General features: G+C 47.4%; 1 protein-coding gene across 3 annotated transcripts in view; it reads right to left on the bottom strand.

Moving 5' to 3' along the window:
* The window catches only part of ST3GAL1 (ST3 beta-galactoside alpha-2,3-sialyltransferase 1), a 142,167-nt gene that overhangs the window by 31,711 nt on the left and 83,828 nt on the right, over positions 1 to 26,628 (bottom strand). For all 3 annotated transcript variants that reach the window (XM_066578766.1, XM_066578768.1, XM_066578767.1), the window contains 2 exons: positions 8,546 to 9,180; positions 125 to 318 (listed from right to left, as the gene is read on the bottom strand). In XM_066578766.1, coding sequence (XP_066434863.1) covers positions 125 to 318; positions 8,546 to 8,860 — 509 coding nt within the window. In that variant the 5' untranslated portion in view covers positions 8,861 to 9,180. The remainder of the gene's footprint in view (positions 1 to 124; positions 319 to 8,545; positions 9,181 to 26,628) is intronic.

Raw genomic sequence — 26,628 nt, 5'->3', positions numbered from 1 at the left:
TAAACTACTCAACATAGGCATCATTTTCACCAAAATCTCATAAACTGCACATCAGTCACAACTGCAGAACTGCGACCCAATTAATACTGTGTAGCGGACTTGTGGTCCAGTTGCCCCGTCTCACCTTAACACAAAGTCGTGGCCATCAATATCCGGCCCATAATCGGAGCCCTTCAGGTTCCCGGAGTTGCCCACTACGGCACACGTTTGGCAGCGGTACGGATTGTGGTCCAGCAAATGGTTGTTGCCTGGAATAACTTTAAACATTTCTTCAATGGCTCTGTTGATGTCCATCGGGTTCCGCTCACCTTGTAACCTCTGTGTAGACAAGCAGATCAGTCACTTACAGCAAGGGTTTTTTTAAGAGAAGATAAAGTTTTCTGGGTGCGGCACCAATGGCGCTGTGTTAGAAGAAACAATGGTGGCTCCATCTTACCCAACGCCACAGACTATCTGCAAGAGCCTGAGTGCTTTACCACCAGCCATCTGACCTTGAGGATATATCCCAACAATATCTACAGCTGGGAAACCTCCTTAACCACCATGGCTTTTCGTGGCACGTTGCCCTGGGGCTTTACATATGTGGTATCGCTGCGTCTGTAAAAGTCCAATCTATCAATGTAATGCATTATTTACCCCGCACGGTGAACGTGGTCAGAAAAAAAGAAAGAAAGAACTCCAGAATTGCGCTTTTTGGGTCTCCCTGTCTCCAAGAAAAAATGCAATAAAAAAGGTATAAAAGTGTCGCATGTATTCCAAAGTGGTACCAACAGACGTCCCACACAAAATGAGCCCAGGAACAGCCATGGCGACGGCAAAATAAAAAAAGTTGTGTGTCATGGCGGCAGAAAATAATTAAAAAGAAGATATGCATCTTTAAAAAAAAAAAAAAAAAAAAATCGTATATAAAATTAGTATCGTGGTAATCGTACCGACCCATAGAATAAGGTCATCAGGTCATTTGTGTAGCAGTGTGTACACTGTAGAGGCTAGGCGCACGCAAAAAGGGCGGAATTTCATATTTTTTTTTTCATTTCACTCCACTTATAATGTACTAAAAAACATAAAGGCGAACGGTGCTTTATATATGACCATCGAAAAACACAATTCATCCCGCAAACAACGAGCCCTCAGACTGCTACACTAATGTATAAAAAAAGTTATGACTTTCTGAAACACACCAGGCTCAACCTGTCTCATGTCTGCATGTTCTGATTTTCAGGTGGCCTTCCCCATTTTCTGTTACTCTGCTGTTTGCAATCTACTATGAGGCAAGGGATGTGCAGCTAGTCTAGTATTCTGTCAGTACTTCACTGTCCTGAACTTCCTTGCTCTGATTTCCTATGCTTCACTGTACTGTCTCTGGTCCAATCAGCAGGGAGGCAATATCTGAATGCCCACAGTCACTGCTTCCCCAGGATGATTACACACTTAGGCTGCCTGCAGAGAGCAGCGCATACTCACCTGCTTCCGCGGCCCCGTACAGAAAGAGAACATGCTGCGATTTGTTTGCCGAGCGAGATTTCGCGCGAACAAATCGTGGCCGTCTGCCTAAGTTTGCATTTGCTAACGCAATCCTATGGCAGCTTCCATGGGCGCAAATTCCGTGGGAAATCCCGCCGCGAATTTCCGCCTATCTGTAGGCGGTCTTAGAGACATTGTTGCCAAATAGTTAGTGAACCCACTATAAGGCCGGCTTCACACCGGCGTATTTGCACGCACAAAATATGTGAGTACAAGACACACAGAATAGAGCCCATTGATCTGATTGGTTCATTCACATTTCCATATTTTTGTACCCAAAAAGAAAACTAGAATATACTCTAGTTTTTATGTATTTGTGCACTGAAGGTCCTCATAGAAGTCAAGGGGAGGGGCATAAATGTACACGCAATACGGAAGGAAATGAGTGAAACGCTGGGTAATTCTGTGGGAAAAAGGACACATCTGCAACCAATTAGCCAATTCAATTGATGCGTTTCTTTGTCATGCACAGGTGAACATGCCTTGAGGGGACAAAGTATAGTAAAATATACTGATGTGCACGCAAAAATGCTTAGTTCATTCTGCAAAAACGCAGCGCTCAGGTGCACACAAATACACTTAAGCCCGTAAGAAGAAAGCCTAATGTGCGAGTGTAATTGTGTGCATATACCCACAGACACCCATCCACATGCTGCAACAGCAGGAGAGGCAGAAACTGTGGAGATTGTTATCACAGTGCCTGCAGATCTGTAAGCCTGCAGCCTGTGGGTGCATGAGAGCAGCCTGGCAAGAGAGCCGCTCTACTATTTCTACAGAATTATCCTTTTGTCCTTGTTACTACAGAAGCTCGATACAAAACAACAGAGAGTGGATTGCAGAGAGGATGGAAGAGAATCCCCTAGAGGCAACCACTTCAAATGTGATAGTACAAATGTGATTGTCCGCTAAATCCGACCAGAAATATACACCCAGTTGGATTTAGTGTACATTTCTGAGAAGGCATGGGGTGGTGGGGGGAATGAACTAAATACATAAAGAAGTATGTATTAAGCACCCGATGTGCCGGGGTAAAGGGCACTAGGCCCACCATAAAAAATGCCAGGCTTCGTACGTTGCCCCATTCTTACCTTCTTGTATCTAATCCTCGAAACTCAAAGAATTAGAGACAAAACTATAAACCTTTTCCACTACAGTTTTTGGTGTAAAGAACTCACAAATATTTGCACAAAGCAGATATTTGTGCAAAATTGTGTGATTTTGTTCATCCTGTTCTTGGTGGGGCATGTCCGCCCGACAGATTTACGGATAATTCATGCCAGAAACGGCCTTAAATTATACAAGACATGCACGCCAGGTCGGATCTGCGAAACATTTCTGAGAGGGCGAACAGAGGCGCCAGGATGCGCTTAATACATGGCGACACCTGAGCCTCCTAAGTACACCGAGCATCGGGGGAGGTTATACTAAGCCTGACGACCAAAGTGCTGCGGTCAGTAAACTGCCCCAAAGTTTATACCTTCTATTTCGAAAGACCTGATGAACAGGAATCTTCCGCCGCCTCCATATGTCCGCATTACATGAAATAACGGGGAGAAAAAAACTAAACGAAACTACACCTGCAAGTATATCCGTCCACGGTGCCGCTGACGACAGCCAATTAGGAAAATAAGGAGACTGTACTGCGAGCGTGCCGGTGCGAAGGACAAAGTCACAGCGGAGGCGGATGCCGAGTTTTATAATAGTTACTTTCATACCTATAGTGACAACGTCATCTCACATTCCAATTTATATGACATGACGATTCCTGCCACCCTGCAGAACACCATAATGAGGGAGACGAGAGCAGCGACATGACCGGTAGGAAGGTAGAGAGGAGAAGAGCTATAATGGAAGGGAAGTATAGGAAAAAGAACAGGAAAAACGCTACTGACACTTAACAAAAGTCCGCAACGTGGATGAATATTCAGACAGAAGAGAACTAAAACTATAATACTGCCCCCCCACCCCATAATACAAAAATATAACTACTATAATACTGCCCCCCTATGTACAAAAATATAACTACAATAATGCTGCTCCTATGTACAAGAATATAACTACTATAATACTGCTCCTATGTACAAGAATATAACTACTATAATACTGCCCCCTATGTACAAGAATATAACTACTATAATACTGCCCCCTATGTACAAGAACATAACTACTATAATACTGCTCCTATACATAAGAATATAGCTACTATAATACTGCCCCCTGTGTACAAGAATATAACTACTATAATACTGCTCCTATGTACAAGAACATAACTACTATAATACTGCTCCTATACATAAGAATATAGCTACTATAATACTGCCCCCTATGTACAAGAATATAACTACTATAATAATGCCACCTATGTACAAGAATATAACTACTATAATACTGCCTCCTATGTACAAGAATATAACTACTATAATACTGCCCCCTATGTACAAGAATATAACTACTATAATACTGCCTCCTATGTACAAGAATATAACTACTATAATACTGCCCCCTATGTACAAGAATATAACTACTATAATACTGCCCCCTATGTACAAGAATATAACTATTATAATACTGTCTCCTATGTACAAGAATATAGCTACTATAATACTGCCTCCTATGTACAAGAATATAGCTACTATAATACTGCCCCCTATGTACAAGAATATAACTACTATAATACTGCCCCCTATGTACAAGAATATAACTACTAAAATACTGCCTCCTATGTACAAGAATATAACTACTAAAATACTGCCTCCTATGTACAAGAATATAACTACTACAATACTGCCCCCTATGTACAAGAATATAACTACTATAATACTGCTCCTATATACAAGAATATAACTACTATAATACTGCCCCAACGTACAAGAATATAACTACTATAATACTGCCTCTATGTACAAGAATATAACTACTATAATACTGCCCCCTATGTACAAGAATATAACTACTATAATACTGCCCCCTGTGTACAAGAATATAACTACTATAATACTGTCCTCCATGTACAAGAATATAACTACTATAATACTGCCCCTATGTACAAGAATATAACTACTATAATACTGCCCTATATGTACAAGAATATAACTACTATAATACTGCCCTATATGTACAAGAATATAACTACTATAATACTGCCCCCTATGTACAAGAATATAACTACTATAATACTGCCCCCTATGTACAAGAATATTACTACTATAATACTGCCCTATATGTACAAGAATATAACTACTATAATACTGCCCCCTATGTACAAGAATATAACTACTATAATACTGCTCCCTATGTACAAGAATATAACTATTATAATACTGTCTCCTATGTACAAGAATATAACTACTATAATACTACCTCTATGTACAAGAATATAACTACTATAATACTGCTCCTATGTACAAGAAAATAACTACTATAATACTGCCTCTATGTACAAGAATATAACTACTATAATACTGCCTCCTATGTACAAGAAAATAACTACTATAATACTGCCCCCTATGTACAAGAATATAACTACTATAATACTGCTCCTATGTACAAGAATATAACTACTAAAATACTGCCTCCTATGTACAAGAATATAACTACTATAATACAGCTCCTATGTACAAGAATATAACTACTATAATACTGCTCCCTATGTACAAGAATATAACTACTATAATACTGCCCCCTATGTACAAGAATATAACTACTATAATACTGCTCCCCATGTACAAGAATATAACTACTATAATACTGCTCCTATGTACAAGAATATAACTACTATAATACTGCCCCCTATGTACAAGAATATAACTACTATAATACTGCCCCCTATGTACAAGAATATAACTACTATAATACTGCCCCCTATGTACAAGAATATAACTACTATAATACTGCTCCTGTGTACAAGAATATAACTACTATAATACTGCTCCTGTGTACAAGAATATAACTACTATAATACTGCTCCTATGTACAAGAATATAACTACTATAATACTGCCCTCTATGTACAAGAATATAACTACTATAAGGGCTCAGTCAGACGGGCGTTTTTTCGCGCGATTTGCGGATCGCATGACGGATGCGCATCCGCAAATCGCGTGACCGGTGCGCGCAAGTCGCCCGCAAATCGCCCGAAAATCTGCTCCTAGCCGCGTTTCATTAGAAACGGGCCGGAGCTGTCCAGCGCAGTGCATTCAATGGAGACAGCAATACAGCCGTCTCCATTGAAAGCAATGCGCTGCGGGCGAGCCCGGGATGAATTGTCGGTAAGGGCTTAAATATATAAGCCCTTACCTGCAATTCATCCTAAAATGTGTTAAAATAAAAAAAATTGTATACTCATCTTCTGCCGGCAGCCGAAGCTCCGCGCGGCCGTCCTGCAATGGGTGTGGAGGGGGTGTGAGTCAGACCTGCCCCCTGATTGGCTCAGCGCTGAGCCAATCAGAGGCATGCCTCACTCACACCCATTCATGAATTCATGAATGGATGTGAGTCAGACCTGCCCCTAAGGCAGCAGTCACTCACCCATTCATGAATTCATGAATGGGTGTGTGATTGTTTTCAGCCTCTGATTGGTCAGAGCTGTGACCAATCAGAGGCAGATCATTCAGCAGGCGGGGATTTTAAAGCCCTGCCGGCTGAATAGTGCCGAGAAGCAGTTTAGGAGAACTGACAGCGGCTGCGGCTGGACTCCGGCTGCAGCGGAAAGGTGAGTATCCATTTTTTTTTTATTTTAACACATTTTAGGATGAATTGCAGGGAAGGGCTTATATATTTAACCCCTTCCCGACAATTCACCCCGCGCACGCCGGCAGCCCATTGCTTTCAATGGAGCGGCTGTATTGCCGCTCCATTGAATTCAATGGGCAAACATCGTTCTTCTCTGCCACAGCTGTTACAGCTGTGGCAGAGAAGAATGATTTGTCTTCTATATGTTCTCAATGGGGTCGGCGCTGCTGCCGTCGGCCCCATTGAGCGCATATACAGAAGAGAACAGGAATCGCAGATCGCAGATAGGTGCGATCTGCGATTTTTTGTTCTATAATTTATCGGACGAGCGCATAAAAAGCGCTTATGTGTCCGATACCATTGCAAAGCAATGGTTTTATAAAATCGCCGGACGCATGCGCATGCGCAAATCGCGGCTAAAAACGCCCGTCTGACTAAGCCCTAATACTGCCTCCTATGTACAAGAATATAACTAATATAATACTGCCCCCCATGTACAAGAATATAACTACTATAATACTGCCCCCTATGTACAAGAATATAACTATTATAATACTGCCCCCTATGTACAAGAATATAACTACTATAATACTGCCCCCTATGTACAAGAATATAACTACTATAATACTGCCTTCTATGTACAAGAATATAACTACTATAATACTGCCCTCTATGTACAAGAATATAACTACTATAATACTGCCCCCTATGTACAAGAATATAACTACTATAATACTGCCTTCTATGTACAAGAATATAACTACTATAATACTGCCCCCTATGTACAAGAATATAACTACTATAATACTGCCTTCTATGTACAAGAATATAACTACTATAATACTGCCCTCTATGTACAAGAATATAACTACTATAATACTGCCCTCTATGTACAAGAATATAACTACTATAATACTGCCCCCTATGTACAAGAATATAACTACTATAATACTGCTCCTATGTACAAGAATATAACTACGGTAATACTGCCTCCTATGTTCAAGAATATAACTACTATAATACTGCCCCTATGTACAAGAATATAACTACTATAATACTGCCTCCTATGTTCAAGAATATAACCACTATAATACTGCCCCCTATGTACAAGAATATAACTACAATAATACTGCTCCTATGTACAAGAATATAACTACTATAATACTGCTCCTATGTACAAGAATATAACTACTATAATACTGCTCCTATGTACAAGAATATTACTACTATAATACTGCCCCCTATGTACAAGAATATAACTACTATAATGCTGCCCCCTATGTACAAGAATATACCTACTATAATACTGCCCCCTAAGTACAAGAATATAACTACTATAATACTGCCTCCTATGTACAAGAATATAACTACTATAATACTGCCCCCTATGTACAAGAATATAACTACTATAATACTGCCTCCTATGTACAAGAATATAACTACTATAATACTGCCCCAACGTACAAGAATATAACTACTATAATACTGCCTCTATGTACAAGAATATAACTACTATAATACTGCCCCCTATGTACAAGAATATGACTACTATAATACTGCCCCTATGTACAAGAATATAACTACTATAATACTGCCTCCTATGTACAAGAATATAACTACTATAATACTGCCCCCTATGTACAAGAATATAACTATTATAATACTGCCCCCTATGTACAAGAATATAACTACTATAATACTTCCCCCTGTGTACAAGAATATGACTACTATAATACTGCCCCCTGTGTACAAGAATATAACTACTATAATACTGCCCCCTATGTACAAGAATATAACTACTATAATACTGCCCCCTATGTACAAGAATATAACTACTATAATACTGCCCCCTATGTACAAGAATATAACTACTATAATACTGCCCCCTATGTACAAGAATATAACTACTATAATACTGCCCCCTATGTACAAGAATATAACTACTATAATACTGCCCCCTATGTACAAGAATATAACTACTATAATACTGCCCCCTGTGTACAAGAATATGACTACTATAATACTGCCCCCTATGTACAAGAATATAACTACTATAATGCTGCCCCCTATGTACAAGAATATAACTAGTATAATACTGCCCCCTATGTACAAGAATATAACTACTATAATACTGACCCCTATGTACAAGAATATACCTACTATAATACTGCTCCCTATGTACAAGAATATACCTACTATAATACTGCTCCTATGTACAAGAATATACCTACTATAATACTGCCCCCTATGTGCCACCAATGCAGTATAGCACTGCCCTCTTTCGCACTCACCGTCCACCACTTGTATGTGCTGTCGGACACCATACTGTTCTGTGTCGTTAGTAATGGAGGGATGCTGTGATTAAACCGTTCATCGAACCAAGTGGATATGTCCGTTTCGGACACGCAGGCTTCACAGCTGCACGGCCGCCGCACGGATGTCATAAAGCGAAAGAACGGCCCCGGGAACCTAAAGTATTTCTCAGGTTTCCACAGGACAAGCCCAGAGTTCTGGGTGTAGTTAAGGAGGAACGACATGATGGTAATGGCGAAAAGCGCCAACGCCAGCGTGAACAGCTTCAGGTTGCGGTGCTTTAAAGCGACCATCGTTTCCGTTTGCCGAGACTCTGAATAGAAAAGCTCAAATTTTTGGTGCAGTAGAGATTTCAATCCACAAATTGCTGTAAATCCCGGCGCTGTCTGTGCTCCAGTCTGTGGTCATCCTGGACTTAAGGGTGGCACTCCAGATTGAAGGTCCTCATTTTTTTGAGCAGCTTGGAAACTCCTCAGTGACTATTAATAAGTTCCCGAGATCATTGATGCAAACACAAGGGAGACCTTCACGGAGTCCGGAATTGTTTTGTATCCCACAAGGTTCCAGGATCGCTTCCTCTGGATATTCTGCTTCTTCAACACCTATATCCAACCTGTAGAGAGAGATAGCAGATGGTTACCCAAATTGTGCTCTCAGCCAATCAGATGTTTGCACCTGCTGCTGCCGTCATACAGTTTACTATGAGAAACTGCAGCTGCATCCCCCTCCCCTCCCCTCTATTATATACGGTTCTTCACTAGAAGGAGGTTTGGAGGCCTGAAGAGGTTTAATAACATTTATAGAGAGCCTGCAAGCACTGGAGGCCTTCGGAAGCTGAAGGCGGCACCATTTTCCTCAGCCACGTAACATGTGAAGTAGCAGCTTGCTAAAGTTAAAGGGGATGGCTCATGGAAGTATTATAGGCCATACCTGGTGCCCCACTAATCTAAGAATGGTGGTCAAAAGCTGCTCTATTCATTTCAATGGAACTGACATAGATTACTGAATGCTTAAAGGGGTGTTCCAGGGATATATACCATGTTTCCCTGAAAGTAGGACGTACCCTGAAAATGAGCCCTAGCCACGCCAGTTTAAAAAAAAAAAAGCAATATTTACCTAGCAGGAGCTGGCCAGGTCCCTTCTGCTGGTCTTCGGAGCTCCGGCGCTCTTGCTTCAGTGCTCAGCAGCCAATATAACATAACTTCCTGGTAACGGAGATCGTAAACCCCGCCTCGAAAAAGCGATAGCTCTGATTGGTTCTCGAGCGCCGCGGCTGAGCCAATCAATACAGCGCTCAACGAATCGATCACAGACATTCAACTTGATAGCTGTGATTGGTTCCTCGAGCGCTGCATTGATTGGTTCTTGAGCACCACGGCTCAGCCAATCAAAGCCATCACTTTACAAACTCCTGCCTTCAATTTTCTCTGAGCCACTGATGATTGAAGCAAGACTGCCAGAGCTCCGAAAACCAGTGGGAGGGACCTGGCCAACTCCTGCTTAATAAGAACCCCCCCCCCCCCCCCTTCCACACACACACACACACACACACACACACACACACACACACACACACACACACACACACCCCTCCCCCCCTGAAAATAAGACCCTGTGCCTCTTTCGGGGCAAAAATCTATATAAGATAGGGTCTTATTTTTGGAGAAACACAGCAGGTCATTTATAGCCGATCGGCCGCAGTCCATCGCTTGACAACCCGGTCAATCATTGATCAGTTGCCCACTGTCAGTGTCACTACACACATGGGTACAGCGTGGCCACTGCTGCTCCAGACCCTAATGAGACCCTAGTCTGCAGTTACAAGAATCAGCCAGTACACAAGTCTCGGAGCAGCAACTTCCGCGTCAACCCCTGTGTGTAGCAGTGCTGACAGCAGGCAGCCTATCAGCTGATGCACCATGGTCCCGAGCGGAAGACCCTAACCAATCAGCTACTGATGTCCTCAGGATTGGTTAGCAATAATAGTTCCCTGGGAAACCCCTTTAAACTCTGCTTAAACCCCTTTAAACTCTGCTATCTCCATCAGTCCTATGGAGCAGTAGTGCGCAGGTTGGGCCACCGCGCCGTTCTTGCAGGGATTCCAGCAGTCAGCCCGGCACTGATCAGCAAGCGATCCCTTATCTGGTGGATCGGGATGATCCCATGACCCTCTCGTTGCACTCGCTGGAGTAAGGAGGAGATTGAATGGGGCGGGGGTGGCACATGTTCAGCGCCTCTCTAATGAGCCTGCCAGTGACAGCAGAGCGCTTGTACCTTGGCAGCCCCATTGAAATGAATGGAGTGACACCGCATATTCCCGGCTGCTGCTTGATTCAGTCTGCAGGTAGCAGCGAGCAGTAAGGAAGAAAGGGACCCTCCATGATTGGGATCATGGGGGATGTAGAGGCGAGACCCCCCAACAATCAGACTTATCACTTATCCTATGGATAAAAGTCAGTTTTGGGAATACCCCTTTACGCTGGCGGGATCAACCTGCAGGGAAATAGGGGGTTACATGGGCGCCCATTTAGCTGGGCAGCCGCGTTAAGCAGGGAGGGAAGCACGAATACTCAGCAGCTTTCTGCTCCTCTGGGGAGGGGCTTCCTACAATAACCAATAATGTGTATAGAATGGGTTGTCAGTCAGGCTTCCCCTTTAACCCTTCAGTGACAGGACCTATTATGGTCCCAAGGATGCAATGATTTTTGAGAGCTTTTCATCTTCACTTGTCTTTCATAGTTCCCCTGACACGGCCGGACGAGGGGGGCTGTTTGCGCGGCGAGCTGTAGTTTTTATTAGCACTATTTGTGGCGTATATAAACTGTATTGTATCATTTTTGTTATATCTTTTTTGGAGGGCAGGGAGAAAAAAAACAAAAACATCAATTCTGCCTTTTTTTCACAGCGTTAATCATGCAGCATACATGATGCGATACGTTTTTTTGCAGGTCGCTGCGATTAGGACAATCCCCACATTTTTTTGTTTTTGCTTTGCTTCATTTAATGTCCAGAACCTTTAATGTTTTCGTGGCCGGAGCTCTGCGAGGGCTTCTTTTTTTGTGTGACGAGTTGTAGTTTTTGTTGGCATCATTTTGGGGTAGATATGGGTTTTCTGATCACTTACATTGTGATTTAACTGGGAGGCGAAATGAACATAACAAGCATTTTGACTTTGTTTTTTAATTTTTTTTCCCGCAGTGTTTGCCACACAGGATAATAAGTCCAATGGATTGTCCGGGTCATTATGGATGTACAACCATAACAAATAAGAAGGGGTTTTTGTCATTTTTATTTTTTAAACAGAGAAGGGAAAGTGCAGAAAAAGGTGTTTTTTTTTATTTTTTATGCTTTTCTTTTCCATCTTTTTTTTACATTGTTTATGTCCCTATAGGGGATTTGAACCTGCGATTCTATCATCGCTATGACAATACATTGCAGTACTTCCATACTGCAATGTATTAAATCACCATTAATAGCAATCACAAGCTATGGCAGACCCAAAGGTCATTGTTTGGCGTCCAGTTGTCATGGCAACCCACCAGCCCTCCACGATTACAAAGCGGGGGGCCAATGACATCACAGAGGGCGCACCCATCCCTCTGTTAACCCTTTATATGCCTCAGCTTCTGAGCAAGCACCACCCATAGGACGCAAGTTCCCTGCCAGGACCTAAACCTGCATCGTGGAGTGGGAAGGGGTAAATGACTTCCAGCAGTGTGGGGCACAGACATGGCAGCTTTTAGTCGGACAAGAACATTCTCCTACAGTTGATGATCTCATAAAAACAACCAAAACTAGAAATAAAACGGAGGACGGATCTCGCCGGGACGCAGGCGTTGGCTTTCTGTGATCTGATGAGGAGGGTCAGAGACGTCTGAAGGACAAAATGTAAAATCAGCTGATCAACACGGATCTTCCCGAGATTAGTTCAAATATTCCATATGTTTCATCATCTTGTGTCGGGACAAAGCGGGGGTTCAACCGCTATCATATACTGATATAATTCCTATCCCTGGGCCTACAAAACTGATGGCCTCTCCGACCAACAACCCTGCCGATCAGCACATCATCCTCACTAGTTACCAGGCACAGCGCCAGACATTTGTTAGTGGCTGTGTCTGGTATTACAGATTAGTCCTATTAACATGAGAGCTGCAATGCCAGGAACAGCCACTACCACAGGTACGGCGCTGTGCTAAGTAAGCAATGAAGAAGATGAAGATAGATGAAGAGCTGTAGGCCCTTAGGTCAGCTGATAAAAAGGATTGCAAAGAATTAGACCCTCTTCAATTTGAGATTGATGACTGGCCCTAAGGATTTCAAGTCCTAGATAACCTCTTTAAAATGATAGGCACCTTTTAGTGTAAAGAGGGTGGGGGAAGGGACACCAAGACTCAAGTATTACGGACTGATAATCACTTTTACAATAGGATTTAGCTCAAAATGTTGCCTGTTTGTCTTTGGCAGCTTCTACATACCACTGTATAGAGAAACTGCAGTCTGAGTCTCAGTAGGAGATCCGTCAGTGAGGCCGGCCTGACAGCCAAGTCTCCCTCTGTCTCTCCTCTTGTACCAAATAATCAGCTAATTTCTCAACAAAAACAAGCTATGTTGTGATAATAAACTGGCCACTGCAAAAGGTTTAATGAAACCCTACTGCAAAAAGGATGGGCAGCCCAAAACACTTATGTGAAAAAAGGGACTGAGGGGTATGGCGGCATTAGAGGCCTGAATGTTTGGGGAGGGGGTCCCTTCTCCTCTAATCCTTTTTACATCATTGGTGGGCAGCGGAGTACATGCACAGATCTTACAGATGGAAACCCAATTAACATTTCGGCCATATTTCCCCAGGAGGCCCTCTGATAGGGGAGCCACGGCCGGCATATCTCATATCACGAACATTATATAATGTGACAGATGATTAGCTTCACAGATGTGATTCTGGGGGTCGCACAGTGACCGGAGTGAATGCAGGGGGTCCGCGGTACACTCCCTGTTCTGATAATATAACCGCTGTTGGGCTGTGACCTTCAGATGACCCATAATCCCCATTATTAATTCCTCCTCTGATTAGTAACAGTATCAGCGCTCCGTGCCACAATGTGTGGGTTGTGTATATCAGACCCAGGAGGGGATACAAATGGTTGGGGGATATAACAGACATCACCTTGTAACTTGGTGACTTAGCATCACAACAAAGGGCTTCCTTGCCGGACCCAGAAGGGCAAGTGACATCACAGACCCCCCTCCGAAGGGCAAGTGACTTCACAGACCCCCCTCCGAAGGGCAAGTGACTTCACAGACCCCCCTCCGAAGGGCAAGTGACTTCACAGACACCCCTCCGAAGGGCAAGTGACTTCACAGACACCCCTCCGAAGGGCAAGTGACTTCACAGACCCCCCTCCGAAGGGCAAGTGACTTCACAGACCCCCCTCCGAAGGGCAAGTGACTTCACAGACCCCCCTCCGAAGGGCAAGTGACTTCACAGACCCCCCTCCGAAGGGCAAGTGACTTCACAGACCCCCCTCCGAAGGGCAAGTGACTTCACAGACCCCCCTCCGAAGGGCAAGTGACTTCACAGACCCCCCTCCGAAGGGCAAGTGACTTCACAGACCCCCCTCCGAAGGGCAAGTGACTTCACAGACACCCCTCCGAAGGGCAAGTGACTTCACAGACACCCCTCCGAAGGGCAAGTGACTTCACAGACACCCCTCCGAAGGGCAAGTGACTTCACAGACACCCCTCCGAAGGGCAAGTGACATCACAGACCCCCCTCCGCAGGGCAAGTGACATCACAGACCCCCCTCCGCAGGGCAAGTGACATCACAGACCCCCCTCCGCAGGGCAAGTGACATCACAGACCCCCCTCCGAAGGGCAAGTGACATCACAGACCCCTCTCCGAAGGGCAAGTGACATCACAGACCCCTCCGAAGGGCAAGTGACATCACAGACCCCTCCGAAGGGCAAGTGACATCACAGACCCCTCCGGTACTGGTGTGAAGAGCAGTGGAATGGATACTGATGAGCTCAGCTTGGCAGAATACACTTAACCATCTGTCTGGACCAGAGAGGTGGCAGATCGACACGCAGAGATGGATGAGATCTACCAGAATTGTTTCATCACATGGGCCATTATATTCTTTTTCTGCCTACCCTCCGGTTAACAGCCTCTGATTCCTTACTGAGCTTCCAAATGAAGCATGTTCTCTGCAAAGAGCAGAATTCTGAGTGCAGCTCTGGAGATGTCTGGACCACAGGATCTTGGCATTGATGCGAGGCCACCTCTGCATGGAGATCTGGGATATTGTCCCCGTACTTAAGTGGATTAGTAGGATATTAGGTTGGAGGGAGTGGAAGGGATTGGTGTAGCTGTGATCTGCATACAGCGCTCTGGTCCATGTTGGTGCCATATCAATAATAGTAAACTGATGCACCCTAAAATCTAACATTCACTATGAAAACTGGCGACTTCCCCTCCTCCACTGAAGAGCACAACATCAGAGTTCACCCCCGAGTGAACTTCATCTTTTTGGCAGCTGCAGCATTTTGTGATCCAGTTGCAGCTGAGCGGAGGCGCTGCCAGCGCTGTACACATATTATCAGCGCCGCGGCCGAATTACTAGTTGTGTTTTGCCTTGTTGTTATGCGTGGGACTAATGAAGGTTTCCAACATCTCAGGCTTCGGGTACAACATCATCCTGTTAGTGACATGTTTAGGACCTGCAGCGCCCCCTACATTATGGAAGCGCATCAGCGGCTCCAGATGTGGCTTCCTGCATGTTCTGCTGCCCGTCGGCTGTTTAATGTCTTCTGCATCCCGTCATCTCTACATTTGAGTCCAACATTTTAAGCCCCACCTACATTTCCCTTTTGATCTTCTGCTCACTGGCCAGCCCCACTTCAAACAGCGTTGTCATTGTGCATGGTGGAGTCCCCCTTTACTGGTAGAATACACTCGGAGACGCGATGTGGTGGGATGTACGCTGCTCTGACAGCTGGGAATAACTAGGCCAATTTAAAGGGATTTTCAGACATGCAGAAAAAAGTGGTTGAAAACTGGGTAGGACACAAAGTAACAAATTAGGGCTTCCTAGACACGGATGAGCGCGATATCAGGCCGGGAACTGAAAAAACGTTTGGTCCGGTGTCGCCAGTAGAGCAAATTGTGATTGTTCTTAGCAGGAGAAACCAAGTAATCCTGTAGATATGAGACCTTCTAATGGCCAACAAGACATGATGTTACATCATGCACATATATGATGGCCAACAAACATACATGAGCTTTCCAGCCGCTCAGGATCCTCAGAAGCCGGAGGAAGAACCCTGAGCGGCTGGAAAGCTCATGTATGTTTGTTGGCCATCATGTATGTGCATGATGTAACATCATGTATGTTTGTTGGCCATTAGAAGGTCTCTTATCTACAGGATTACTTGGTTTCTCCTGCTGGGAACAATCCCATCAGACTGCGACCCTTGGCCCAATATGGCGCTCGTGAACACGCAAGGCACCGGGGGTGGGAGGCGCCTCCCATCACTTCAGTACAGTTGTGATTCTTCGGCACGGCTTTCGCCTGCGGTGGAGGATCGGCAAGCGTTTCCCATTGTTTTCAATGCCGTGTGATGTGTTTGTGCGTCTCATCCACGCGGTTCTTTGCACTTTACCAGCTTCATGGACGCAGGCTGTGCGTATTTACTGCATACTTGGTCTTTCTTGTGTTTTACTTTATTTCGCACGCGGAATCACTTTGGTTTTTCACGTGCTCAAAAATAAAAAATTCAAGAAGGACCAATTGCAGCCTCCTGGCTTCATTAGTAAACACAACCGGACCGCGCGCTTACCACAGAGCTCCACAAACACAACCGGACGGCACGCTCCCGGAGAGATCCACGAACACAACCGGACTGCACACTTACCACAGAGCTCCACAAAACACAACCGGACTGCGCACGCGCTCAGTGCGGAGCTCCACGAACACAACCGGACCGCACGCTCACCGCAGAGCTCCACAAACACAACCGAACAGCGCACGCTCACCGCAGAGCTCCACAAACACAACCGAACAGCGCACGCTCACTCCAGAGCTGCACAAACATAACCGGACCGCGCACGCTCACCGCAGAGCTCCACAAACACAACCGGACCGCGCACGCTCACCGCAGAGCTCCACAAACACAACTGGACCGCACGCTCACCGCAGAGCTCCACAAAACACAACTGGACTGCACGCTCACCGCAGAGCTCCACAAAACACAACTTCACCGCACGCTCACCGCAGAGCTCCACAAAACACAACTTCACCGCACGCTCACCGCAGAGCTCCACAAACACAACTGGACCGCACGCTCACCGCAGAGCTCCACAAACACAACTGGACCGCACGCTCACCGCAGAGCTCCACAAACACAACTGGACCGCACGCTCACCGCAGAGCTCCACAAACACAACTGGACCGCACGCTCACCGCAGAGCTCCACAAACACAACTTCACCGCACGCTCATCGCAGAGCTCCACAAACACAACTTCACTGCACGCTTACCGTAGAGCTCCACAAACACAACCGGACCGCACGCTCACCGCAGAGCTCCATGAACACAACTTGACCGGATGCTCACTGTGGAGCTCCACGAAAACAACCGGACCACGCATGCTCACCGCAGAGCTCCATGAACACAACCGGACTGCACGCTTACCACAGAGCTCCACAAACACAACCAGACCGCACGCTCACCACAGAGCTCCATGAACACAACTTGACCGGATGCTCACGGCGGAGCTCCATGAAAACAACCGGACCGCGCATGCTCACCGCAGAGCTCTATGAACACAACCGGACTGCACGCTTACCACAAAGCTCCACAAACACAACTGGACCGCACGCTCACCGGAGAGCTCCATGAACACAACTTGACCGCACGCTCACTGCGGAGCTCCATGAACACAACTAGACTGCTTGCTTACCACAAAGCTCCACAAACACAACCAGACCGCGCACGCTCACCGCGGAGCTCCATGTACACAACCAGACCGCGCACGCTCACTGCGGAGCTCCACAAACACAACCAGACCGCGCACGCTCACCGCGGAGCTCCATGAACACAACCGGACCGCACACGCTCACTGCGGAGCTCCACAAACATAACCGGACCGCGCACGCTCCCTGCGGAGCTCCATGTACACAACCAGACCGCGCACGCTCCCTGCGGAGCTCCATGAACACAACCGGACCGCGCACGCTCCCTGCGGAGCGCCATGAACACAACCGGACCGCGCACGCTTACTGCAGAGCTCCACGAACACAACCGGACCGCGCACTTTCCCTGCAGAGCTCCATGAACACAAACGGACTGCGCACGCTTACTGCAGAGCTCCACGAACACAATCGGACTGCGCACGCTCCCTGCGGAGCTCCATGTACACAACCGGACCGCGCACGCTTCCTGCGGAGCTCCACGATCACATAGATTTAAATGGGCAATTTCAGTCCGTAATATGTAAAAACGATGTGCGTATTACAGACCACAAGCACGGCCGTGTGAATGAGGTCCGAGGCCCCTGACCGGTCAGATGTTCCATGGTGGATTGCAGCTGCTCGTCTCCGCTGCTGCAGCGGTCACATGATGCTTATTGCACCTGTGACTGCTCAGCCAATCACAAAGCTTCAGCATTGGCACATGACACCCCGGCCGGCTCCTGGGTCTGGAGTGGTGGCGGCCCTCCGTGATGCACCTGGGGGACATCAGGTGAGTGGGGCTCATTCACATGTGTGACAAGCAGACCGCTCTTATGGCGTGTAGGACTGCGCTGCACGCATTTTTGTTACGCTTTTCTCTTTTTACATTTGTGTCTCCTGCCAACACGCTGTGGATTTTCACGGATCCATTAATACGGCACAATCCAGGACGCGCTGCAATTTGTGTTTTTTTACGGGTTTACATAAAAACTGCCGTCTGAATGCACCAATGTACTTTAATGGGTCGGTGCGCGGTCAGCGAGAAGTAGCGACGGCTCACGGACACGATGTGAATGGCCCTTCGTTTCCCAATTTGCGCCCCCCTCACATACTTTCATCCAAGTGTTGGAGAAAGGTATTCACAAATCTCGCTGCCAACGCCCGGCGCTGGAATGGATGCGACTTCCTGCGGTCTCTGGAAGGCGAGGACCGGGCGATATTCCAATTTTACTTCAATAAGCCTTAATAATGTAGAATAACTGCAACTTTCTAACAGACTTTCAAGTTCTCGTTATTTTCAAGATTGCTGCTTGCTGTCAGTGAATGGGCACACCAGCGTTAATGGGGCTCAACCACAACGGACTGATCAGCTACCCATACAACAGGTGATAATAGTGATCGGTGGGGGTCTCACTGCTGCTGCAACCCCTCTGATCCTGAGATTGGGGGTCCCATCTCCTCCACACGCCGCTGTGAGGACAAGACTGCATGGCGCAGGGGTCACTCAAGCACGGTGCGGCTCCATCCATTCCAGCGAGGCTGGCGGAGATAGCAGAGCGCCATTTCTGTCAGTCCCATTGTAATACATGGAGCGGCACCGCGCATGAGTGACCACCGCTCCACTGCGGAGTGAGGGGGACGCAGCACACCCACCAATTAGACTATTATCACCTATTGCTGGGTGGGGGGGGGGGGGGGGTCAAACTCAATTTCACCGAGGGCCACATCAGCACTCTGCGTATTATACGTAACCCCCATTGATCGGCGCCGGGCATTTGTGCGTTTTTTCAGCATGTCCTTTTACGGACGGAAATTGCCATTACAGTCAATGGCGCACATAAATCCGCTGTGAACGCGCGATACGTACGGATTCACTGCATATTGACGCGTGAAGGCGGAGGGAATCAATGGAACCTTCTTGCATTATTTTTACGCACATGAAAACCACGGCTTCCTACCTTGGCGGGCGGCTGGGGGCCCGGGTAGGGCTGGCAGAGCTGTGCCGCCACCTGCTGAGCAGAGTGTGGAGGTGCCCCAGAGCTCACAATCCAAGATGGCTCCCTGTGCTGGCGCGTCCCCTCTGCCAAACGCTGGCTGCGTCCTCCGGGCAAAGTGCAGAGCGGCTCCTTCTGTGTCTGAACATCGAGGGCCACATAAAATCCCGTTTTCCTGCCGCTTTATGACATCCCTGCCCGGCTGGAGGCATCAGATGACGGAACCCAACGGCGCCGAAACAAGTCCCACTGACTAGAAGGGTCATTTCATGGATTTTCGGATGGATCTGCGCCGGAGGAGCAGAGCGAAGCCTCCAATGTGGATGTGAACCCGGACTGTCTAGAACATGCTCTGTGAGCTAAACACACAGAGCAGCAGCACATCTTACCTGTCCTGATGGCTTGTTACAATGTAGCAGCGCAGATCAGATGTATCCAGTCCAGACAATCCCCTAGAACAAGTCGAGTGACCTCCGCTGTGAGAAGTATTAGGGGGGGAGGGGGGCTGCTGGTTTTCAGCCTCTGAATGCAAAGAAAGCTGCTATTCACTGACAGCAAGCAGAGGTCATGGAAACTGGGAATAAATGAAGTAGGAACTAGAAACCTGCGGCACGTCTTCATTTACACAGGAAGGGATCTGCAAGGTTTACAACACGGTTAGGAGGGGTATTCCCTACTCGGCCCGTTGTGGCGGCAATGAAAATACTCCTCTGCTCGCCGCGGCGGATGGGACACAGAAACAGCCGGGGTGAATGGGAGTCACGGCGGCAGCGTAGAACAGCGAGCCGCGCCATCTCCGCAGTCCTGGGGTTACAGAACCGCTATGGCTCGCTGAGCTGCAGGAGTTACAGAACAGCGTCAGATGGCCAGCTTGGCCGCTTCCACGACTCCTGACCAGCGGACAGCCGGGGTGGGCGGGGGGTCCTGGCGGCAGGAGCGGCTGCCAGAGGTGGGAACCATCTATAGTATCCTGTGGATACAAATGTCTAAGATCAGAACATCCCTTTAACTTACAGGCGGTTCGGGGAGCGCACTTTCCATGCAACGATGCAGCAGAGCTCAGTTTGTTAGATGTAGCAGAGCCAACTATAACTTGAGTAGGTAGACCTACGGCATTACCGGGAAGTGTACAAATGGAGCAAATCCCTGACAAATTCAGCTCTGCTACATCTGTCTATGAATGACATCAGCAAACGAGACCGGCTGGCGACTGGTGGGGACTTTTGGGCGTCTGCCCTGCTTATTTAGGGGGATTCCGGTTGAAAAGAACTCGTCATCTCGCCACAAGTTGTTTTAAATGGCTACAAGGCGGCGGCGCTCTCCCCATGAAGTCATGTCTGGCTCCCATGAAAAAAGGTGCTGGAATTCGCTGATGTCACAACTGCAGCATCAAGTGACAGCGAGGAATCTGCGCGTCCCACGGGCGGCTGCCGGCAGCGCTGGAGACAAACTCACTCAGCCGGCTTTTAGCAGTTCTCACTCTGTTTCATACATGGCAGTCTATAGCACAAACCGACTTCAGGAATAGAATGCAAGAGCTGCTGTAAAGACTGACACGCAGTATATGCAGAGGTGGTGTTTTGGGGGTTAAGGTTTCCAACAAAGCAGATTTCTAGGTCTGAAAAGTTGCCCGACAACCGCCTGATGGCCGCCCTCATTGTGCCCGCAGGGGCGGCACTCCATGGGTTTAGGAAGCGCAGAAAGGATTAGATGCAGCATTGCAGGCGCTCTCACGAGGACGCGTCACGGATGCCATTATTTGGAGCGAGGGCGATTTTTTTCTATGTTTTTTACTTTTGTTGCCCAAGTAAATCCGGCGAGTTACAATTTTTACGAAGATTACACAAATCTGATCCGATCTTCTCTGCATGGGGGCCACAACTCTGCTCTGGGTAACTCGGGGGGTCCCCAGTGGAGGACCCCAGTTATAGCCCTAGTAGGGGCCGGCCACTCATATGCTGCATGAGGGTCTACGGACGGAATGCAGAACGGGGGGCTTCATTGGCCAGAAAAGCGAGTGACCCAAAGCAGCGCATCTTCTTCCAGTGGATTTGCCACGACCGCGAGGAACCCAGCAGCCGGCAGTAAGCAGAAGAGCCGCTTCAGGATAGGGGGTGGCTTATCCCTTTAAGAGGCTTATCCCTTTAAGGATATCATCTAGCCACAGGATTGGTGATAAAGGTCTTATCGCTGGGGGTCTAACCGCTGGGCCCCCCACTGATCCCGAGTCCGCGCTCAGCATTAAAGCTCCTCCTCACTGTGGCGGGTTCAGGGAGTTCCGGGCGTGATTTCCCTCTTCTTGCGATCGGCAGGCATGGCCGCCTTACCCATGTGTGACCAACTTGTAGGGGGGCACCAGGCAGATTTAGGTTGGGGGCAACTTCCAACTTTCGATCCTCCCAGCCAGATCTTCCTGATCAGGGCGGTTTTGAGGCAGCCATGGGACGGGAGTCTGACATCAATGGACCCTGCATCCTGCATGCACTAGTCTCGTCTGTACAAATGGACCATGTGCAAGAACGTCCGTGTGTCTGGCCGACGGGTCCGTGTGATGCCTGGAGTACACGGACAGCACGGGGCCCGAATACACAGCCTAGAGGAGTGAAAGAACTTCTGCCGCTTGTGATCAAAAGCTGCATGAAGAACTAGAGGAGCAGTTTACACCTCCTTGTAGGAGAACACGGGGCATCTTCCTACACGGTTCGGGGTGTGGAGCGGGTCTCCTTGGGGAGAGCACCTAAAAGGTGAGGGGACTTATAAGGCCACCAAAGCTCCCCTGGGAAATATGCAAATGGAAAGATCGATCAAAAACTCTAGAGCGCCCCCTATTGGAAGGAGGCATTCCTGCAAGTCAATGTCTGTTACAAGGCTTGTTAAAAGAACAATGAGTGGGAATTATGAGCCCAAACCGGGGTCTTCTACAGAAGGGGATGATCACCGTGCAGACAGCCGCTTTGGGGGTTTCAGACTTGGCTGGTGAGAGCCCTCTGACGCCCGTCGGGAAGGGGATGGTTATATTCCCAGTCATTGTTACAAGGCTTGTTAAAAGCTCTGACATGGCAGGTAGCACTCCTGCAAGTCCAGTAGGTGGCGCTGTAGAGGCAATGTTCCATCTTCCCACAAGGTGCATCAGGTCAGCAGACCCCATAAATTACACAACAACCAATTCCTGGAGTGACAAGAAAAACAGAATCCTCCCTGCAAAAGATAAAGAAGTCCTAAGCATTCCCCAGATCCCTGCAGGGCGCGCACGCCATCCGCCAGAGAGGAGCGCACCCAACAACAGGCCTCCGCAGCGCCACCTACTGGAAGCTATAGCTTTCCAACAGAATTTGAACCACGAGGAAAGATACAAACCGAAGCGGAGTCTTCATAAAGATAAACAGTTCAGACATTCGCTTACAAGGAACCTTCCAAGAGGCGGCGCTACTGAGACATTCTTCCATCGCCATTTGCATACTTTTTTCCCAGGGAGCATTGCACGGCCTATCAGTCTCCATAAGGAGATCATTCCCAGTAATCCTGTAGATAGGAAACCTTTTACTGGCCAACAAAAATGCATGATGTTATAGAGAGCTTTCAGGATATCGCCCCATCGTCAGGCTAGGGAATGAAATCACTACTGGGGCACTAACAGGGTAATTAATTACTATTGGAGCAAGTATGTAGGGGAGGGGGGGGGGGCACTATTACTATTGAGCCACTATTACCACTGGGGCCACTATGGGAGCCACTATTACCACTGGGGCCACTATGGGAGCCACTATTACCACTGGGGCCACCCACAGGGTCATTATTACTATGGGAGCAATTATAGGTGGGGTCACTTACTACAGGGGTCACTAATACTACAGCGGGCATTAAGAAGGCATTATTGCTACTTGGGCCACTGACGGGGGTACATATTATTGGGGCCACCACTTATGGGCTCAGATATGTGTTGGTATCTTGTGTTTTGGCACTTTAAATACCTGTAAATAGAGGGTTTTACTTTGCGGGGAGGAGGGGGGGCACCATTTCGCACTTTGCCACAGGCACGGCGCCCCGGGACAGCGACAGACATGTATGTTCTGATCTCCCCCTTTATTAGGATCGTCGGTGCTGTATATCCACCAGCGGTTGGTGGGGGGGGGGGGGGGGGGGGTGACTCCGCACATACTTCCAAAATAGCGGTCAGCGCAGGTGGGACGCAGATGCTGAAACCCTACAGCTCTCCACACCAGCAAGCTTAACCTGTTTGCTGACAGATACAGATGTAGCAGAGCTGAGCTTGTTGTGTACACTGAGCTCAGCTGTGATCAGTGCCCTCCGCACAGATGTAGCAGAGCTGAGCTTGTTGTGTACACTGAGCTGTGCTGTGATCAGCGCCCTCCGCACAGATGTAGCAGAGCTTAGCTTGTTGTGTGCACTGAGCTCTGCTGTGATCAGCGCCCTCCGCACAGATGTAGCAGAGCTGAGCTTGTTGTGTGCACTGAGCTCTGCTGTGATCAACGCCCTCCCCACAGATGTAGCAGAGCTGAGCTTGTTGTGCCCTCTGCATAGAGGAGTCACACGATTACAGAGGAGATCGCACTTCTTATGTACTCCACATGGCAGGACAGAAGCTAGAGGGATTGTAGTCAGCGGGGTCAGACTAGTGCCGATCAGATGTTCCTGCTCTCAACAGATGTGAACAGAGCCTTAGCGGCAACATTTACTGGTGTCCCTGCTCTGTCGCAGAGGGTCAGGTGACTGCTTTGTCCCTCCACAATACTTTACACTACAGCTTTGCTTCTTCAGATGAGCCGCTGTATATAAAACACAAGCTCAGAAGGGCAGTGCAGGATCTTCAAGCAAATGCTAGCGAATAAACCAACATAGATAAAAAGACATTATGATGTAATCAGCAGACAAACACTGAACGTGTTCCTCATTAACTCTTCAGGGCATTATTCTTTCAGCATCGTCTTGTCGGGGAGAAACATCGCTGCTTTCTTCCAAAAACTGCAGCACATCTGTCCACGGGTCGTGTCTGGTACTGCAGTTTAATTTAAAGCAAATGGGACTAAACTGCAATACCACACACAGCCTGTGGACCAGTGTGGCGCTGCTTTGGGAAGAGAATAGCCATGTTTTCTAATTCTGGACAACGCCTTTAACCCCTTAGTCACACGGCCTATTTTGGGCCCAACAATACAACAATTTGGGGGGGGGATTTTCATCTCCACTTTTCAAAAGCCATAACTTTAGTTTTTTCCATGGACAAGGCCGTATGAGGGCTTGTTTTTTGTGTGGCGAGCCCTCCTACGGTCTCATATTATTGGTACCATTTTGGGGTATATACGGCTCTTTTGATCACTTTAATTGTTTTCTTTTGGGAGGCAAAATAAACAAAAATAGCCTTTTGTCTCTTTTTAGCGTTTGGCACGCGAGATAAAGAGTGTATTCACTTATGTTATTGATGTGACCATACCGAAACAAAGGGTTTTTAAATTTGAATCCTGTTTTAAACAAAGAGAGGAAATATATATTAAACTTTTTTACATATATTTTTTTTACATTTTTTATTTCCCCGTAGGGGACGTGAACCTGCAGACCTATAATACATTGCAGTAATACATTGCAGTACTTCTGTACTGCAATGCATTAATACTTATCACGGCGATCACAGGTCATGGCAGACCCAGAAGCCATTGCCAGGTTGACTTTGCATCCCATCAGTCCTCTACATGGGTGCGGGCCAATAACATCACAGAGGGAGTGCCCTTCCTCTATATGCTACAATCATAGATCGCAGCAGGTATGGGTTTAACTGCATGGATCGGTGTTCTTGCTGATCCCCGCTGTTGCAGCGGGAGGTTGGTCACAGCCGGCTACCGCTGTGTTTTCCTTGGGCCTAGACTTTGTGCCTGTGTCCTCTATAGGAAGTGAGTTTATGTCCAATTGTAGAAACCCCTTCCCAGCCGGTGCGTACATTCACGTCCTGGGGCGTGAAGGGGTTAAAGTGCATCTGTCATGTCAGTGTGGCTGGTGGCATAGCTTTGCAGCACTCACCTGGCCGGTTCTATCACAGGCTAACCTCCATTTCCCTACATTGGCTCTCCTTAGATTCAGCCCCGGAATCTGTGCATGTGTCAAGTGGGTGGTCCCTACCGCTCACTGTCAATTCTGACCCTACACCGTGATAGTGAGTGGTGGGGACCGCCCACTTGACCCATTCAGAGCCCATAGAGCTGAATCTAAGAAGAGCAGGTAAGGCGGAAGGGGTTGGGGATGAGCAAGAGTGAGGCTGCGATGATGTAGCCCCTGCTGCAGAGCTACAGTGTGCAGCCGCCCGCTCGCCTGGGACATGGCAGGCCCTTAGCTCTGTGCCCGGGACATGGCAGGCCCTTAGCTCTGTGCCCGGGACATGGCAGGCCCTTAGCTCTATGCCCGGGACATGGCAGGCCCTTAGCTCTATGCCCGGGCCAGGAAACAAAACCGGAAGCCCGCAGAGACCGATATATACAAATCTATAAAGAGAAGAACATTTACAGAATTTGGAATTAAACTATTTTAAATTTAAAAAACTCTCTTCGCACATAAAGTGTTCTGACGCCAGAGGGTCCGGCATGGGGCCGCTGACCGGCATGAGGGGGGGGGGGGGGGGCGCTCTCCGGCACGGGGCCCTTCAATGTGTCACAACAGAAAAACAAACAAAAAAAAGTATTATTGGATTTTTTAAAAAATTAAAACTACCAATTTTCCATCCGCATCCCCGCCAGGCGCTGCAGACGATATTAGACCATTACATATCAGTCATCCACATTCTTACTAATCTGAACAGGAAGGGCGGCCGTCAGCAGTAATCTGCACTCCACCCGCTCCCTGCGTACCGCGGCACTAATAGCAGATCGGGCAAACAACAGTCACAGAACCGGTGAATGATGTAAAGGACAGTCTAAGGACAGAAAACACCAGCGAAGAACAGAATGTCCCATCTACCTAATGCTGCAGAACAGCCGGGTGCGGGTCTATAATGTGCAGTATTATAGTAGTTATATTCTTGTACATAGGAGCAGTATTATAGTAGTTATATTCTTGTACATAGGAGCAGTATTATAGTAGTTATATTCTTGTACATAGGGGGCAGTAT

Source organism: Eleutherodactylus coqui, chromosome 9 (assembly GCF_035609145.1).
Source record: "Eleutherodactylus coqui strain aEleCoq1 chromosome 9, aEleCoq1.hap1, whole genome shotgun sequence".
In the NCBI taxonomy this organism is placed as follows: Eukaryota; Metazoa; Chordata; class Amphibia; order Anura; family Eleutherodactylidae; genus Eleutherodactylus; species Eleutherodactylus coqui.
Note: the sequence above shows the minus strand (reverse complement) of the source record. Positions and strands in the feature narration are given on the sequence as shown.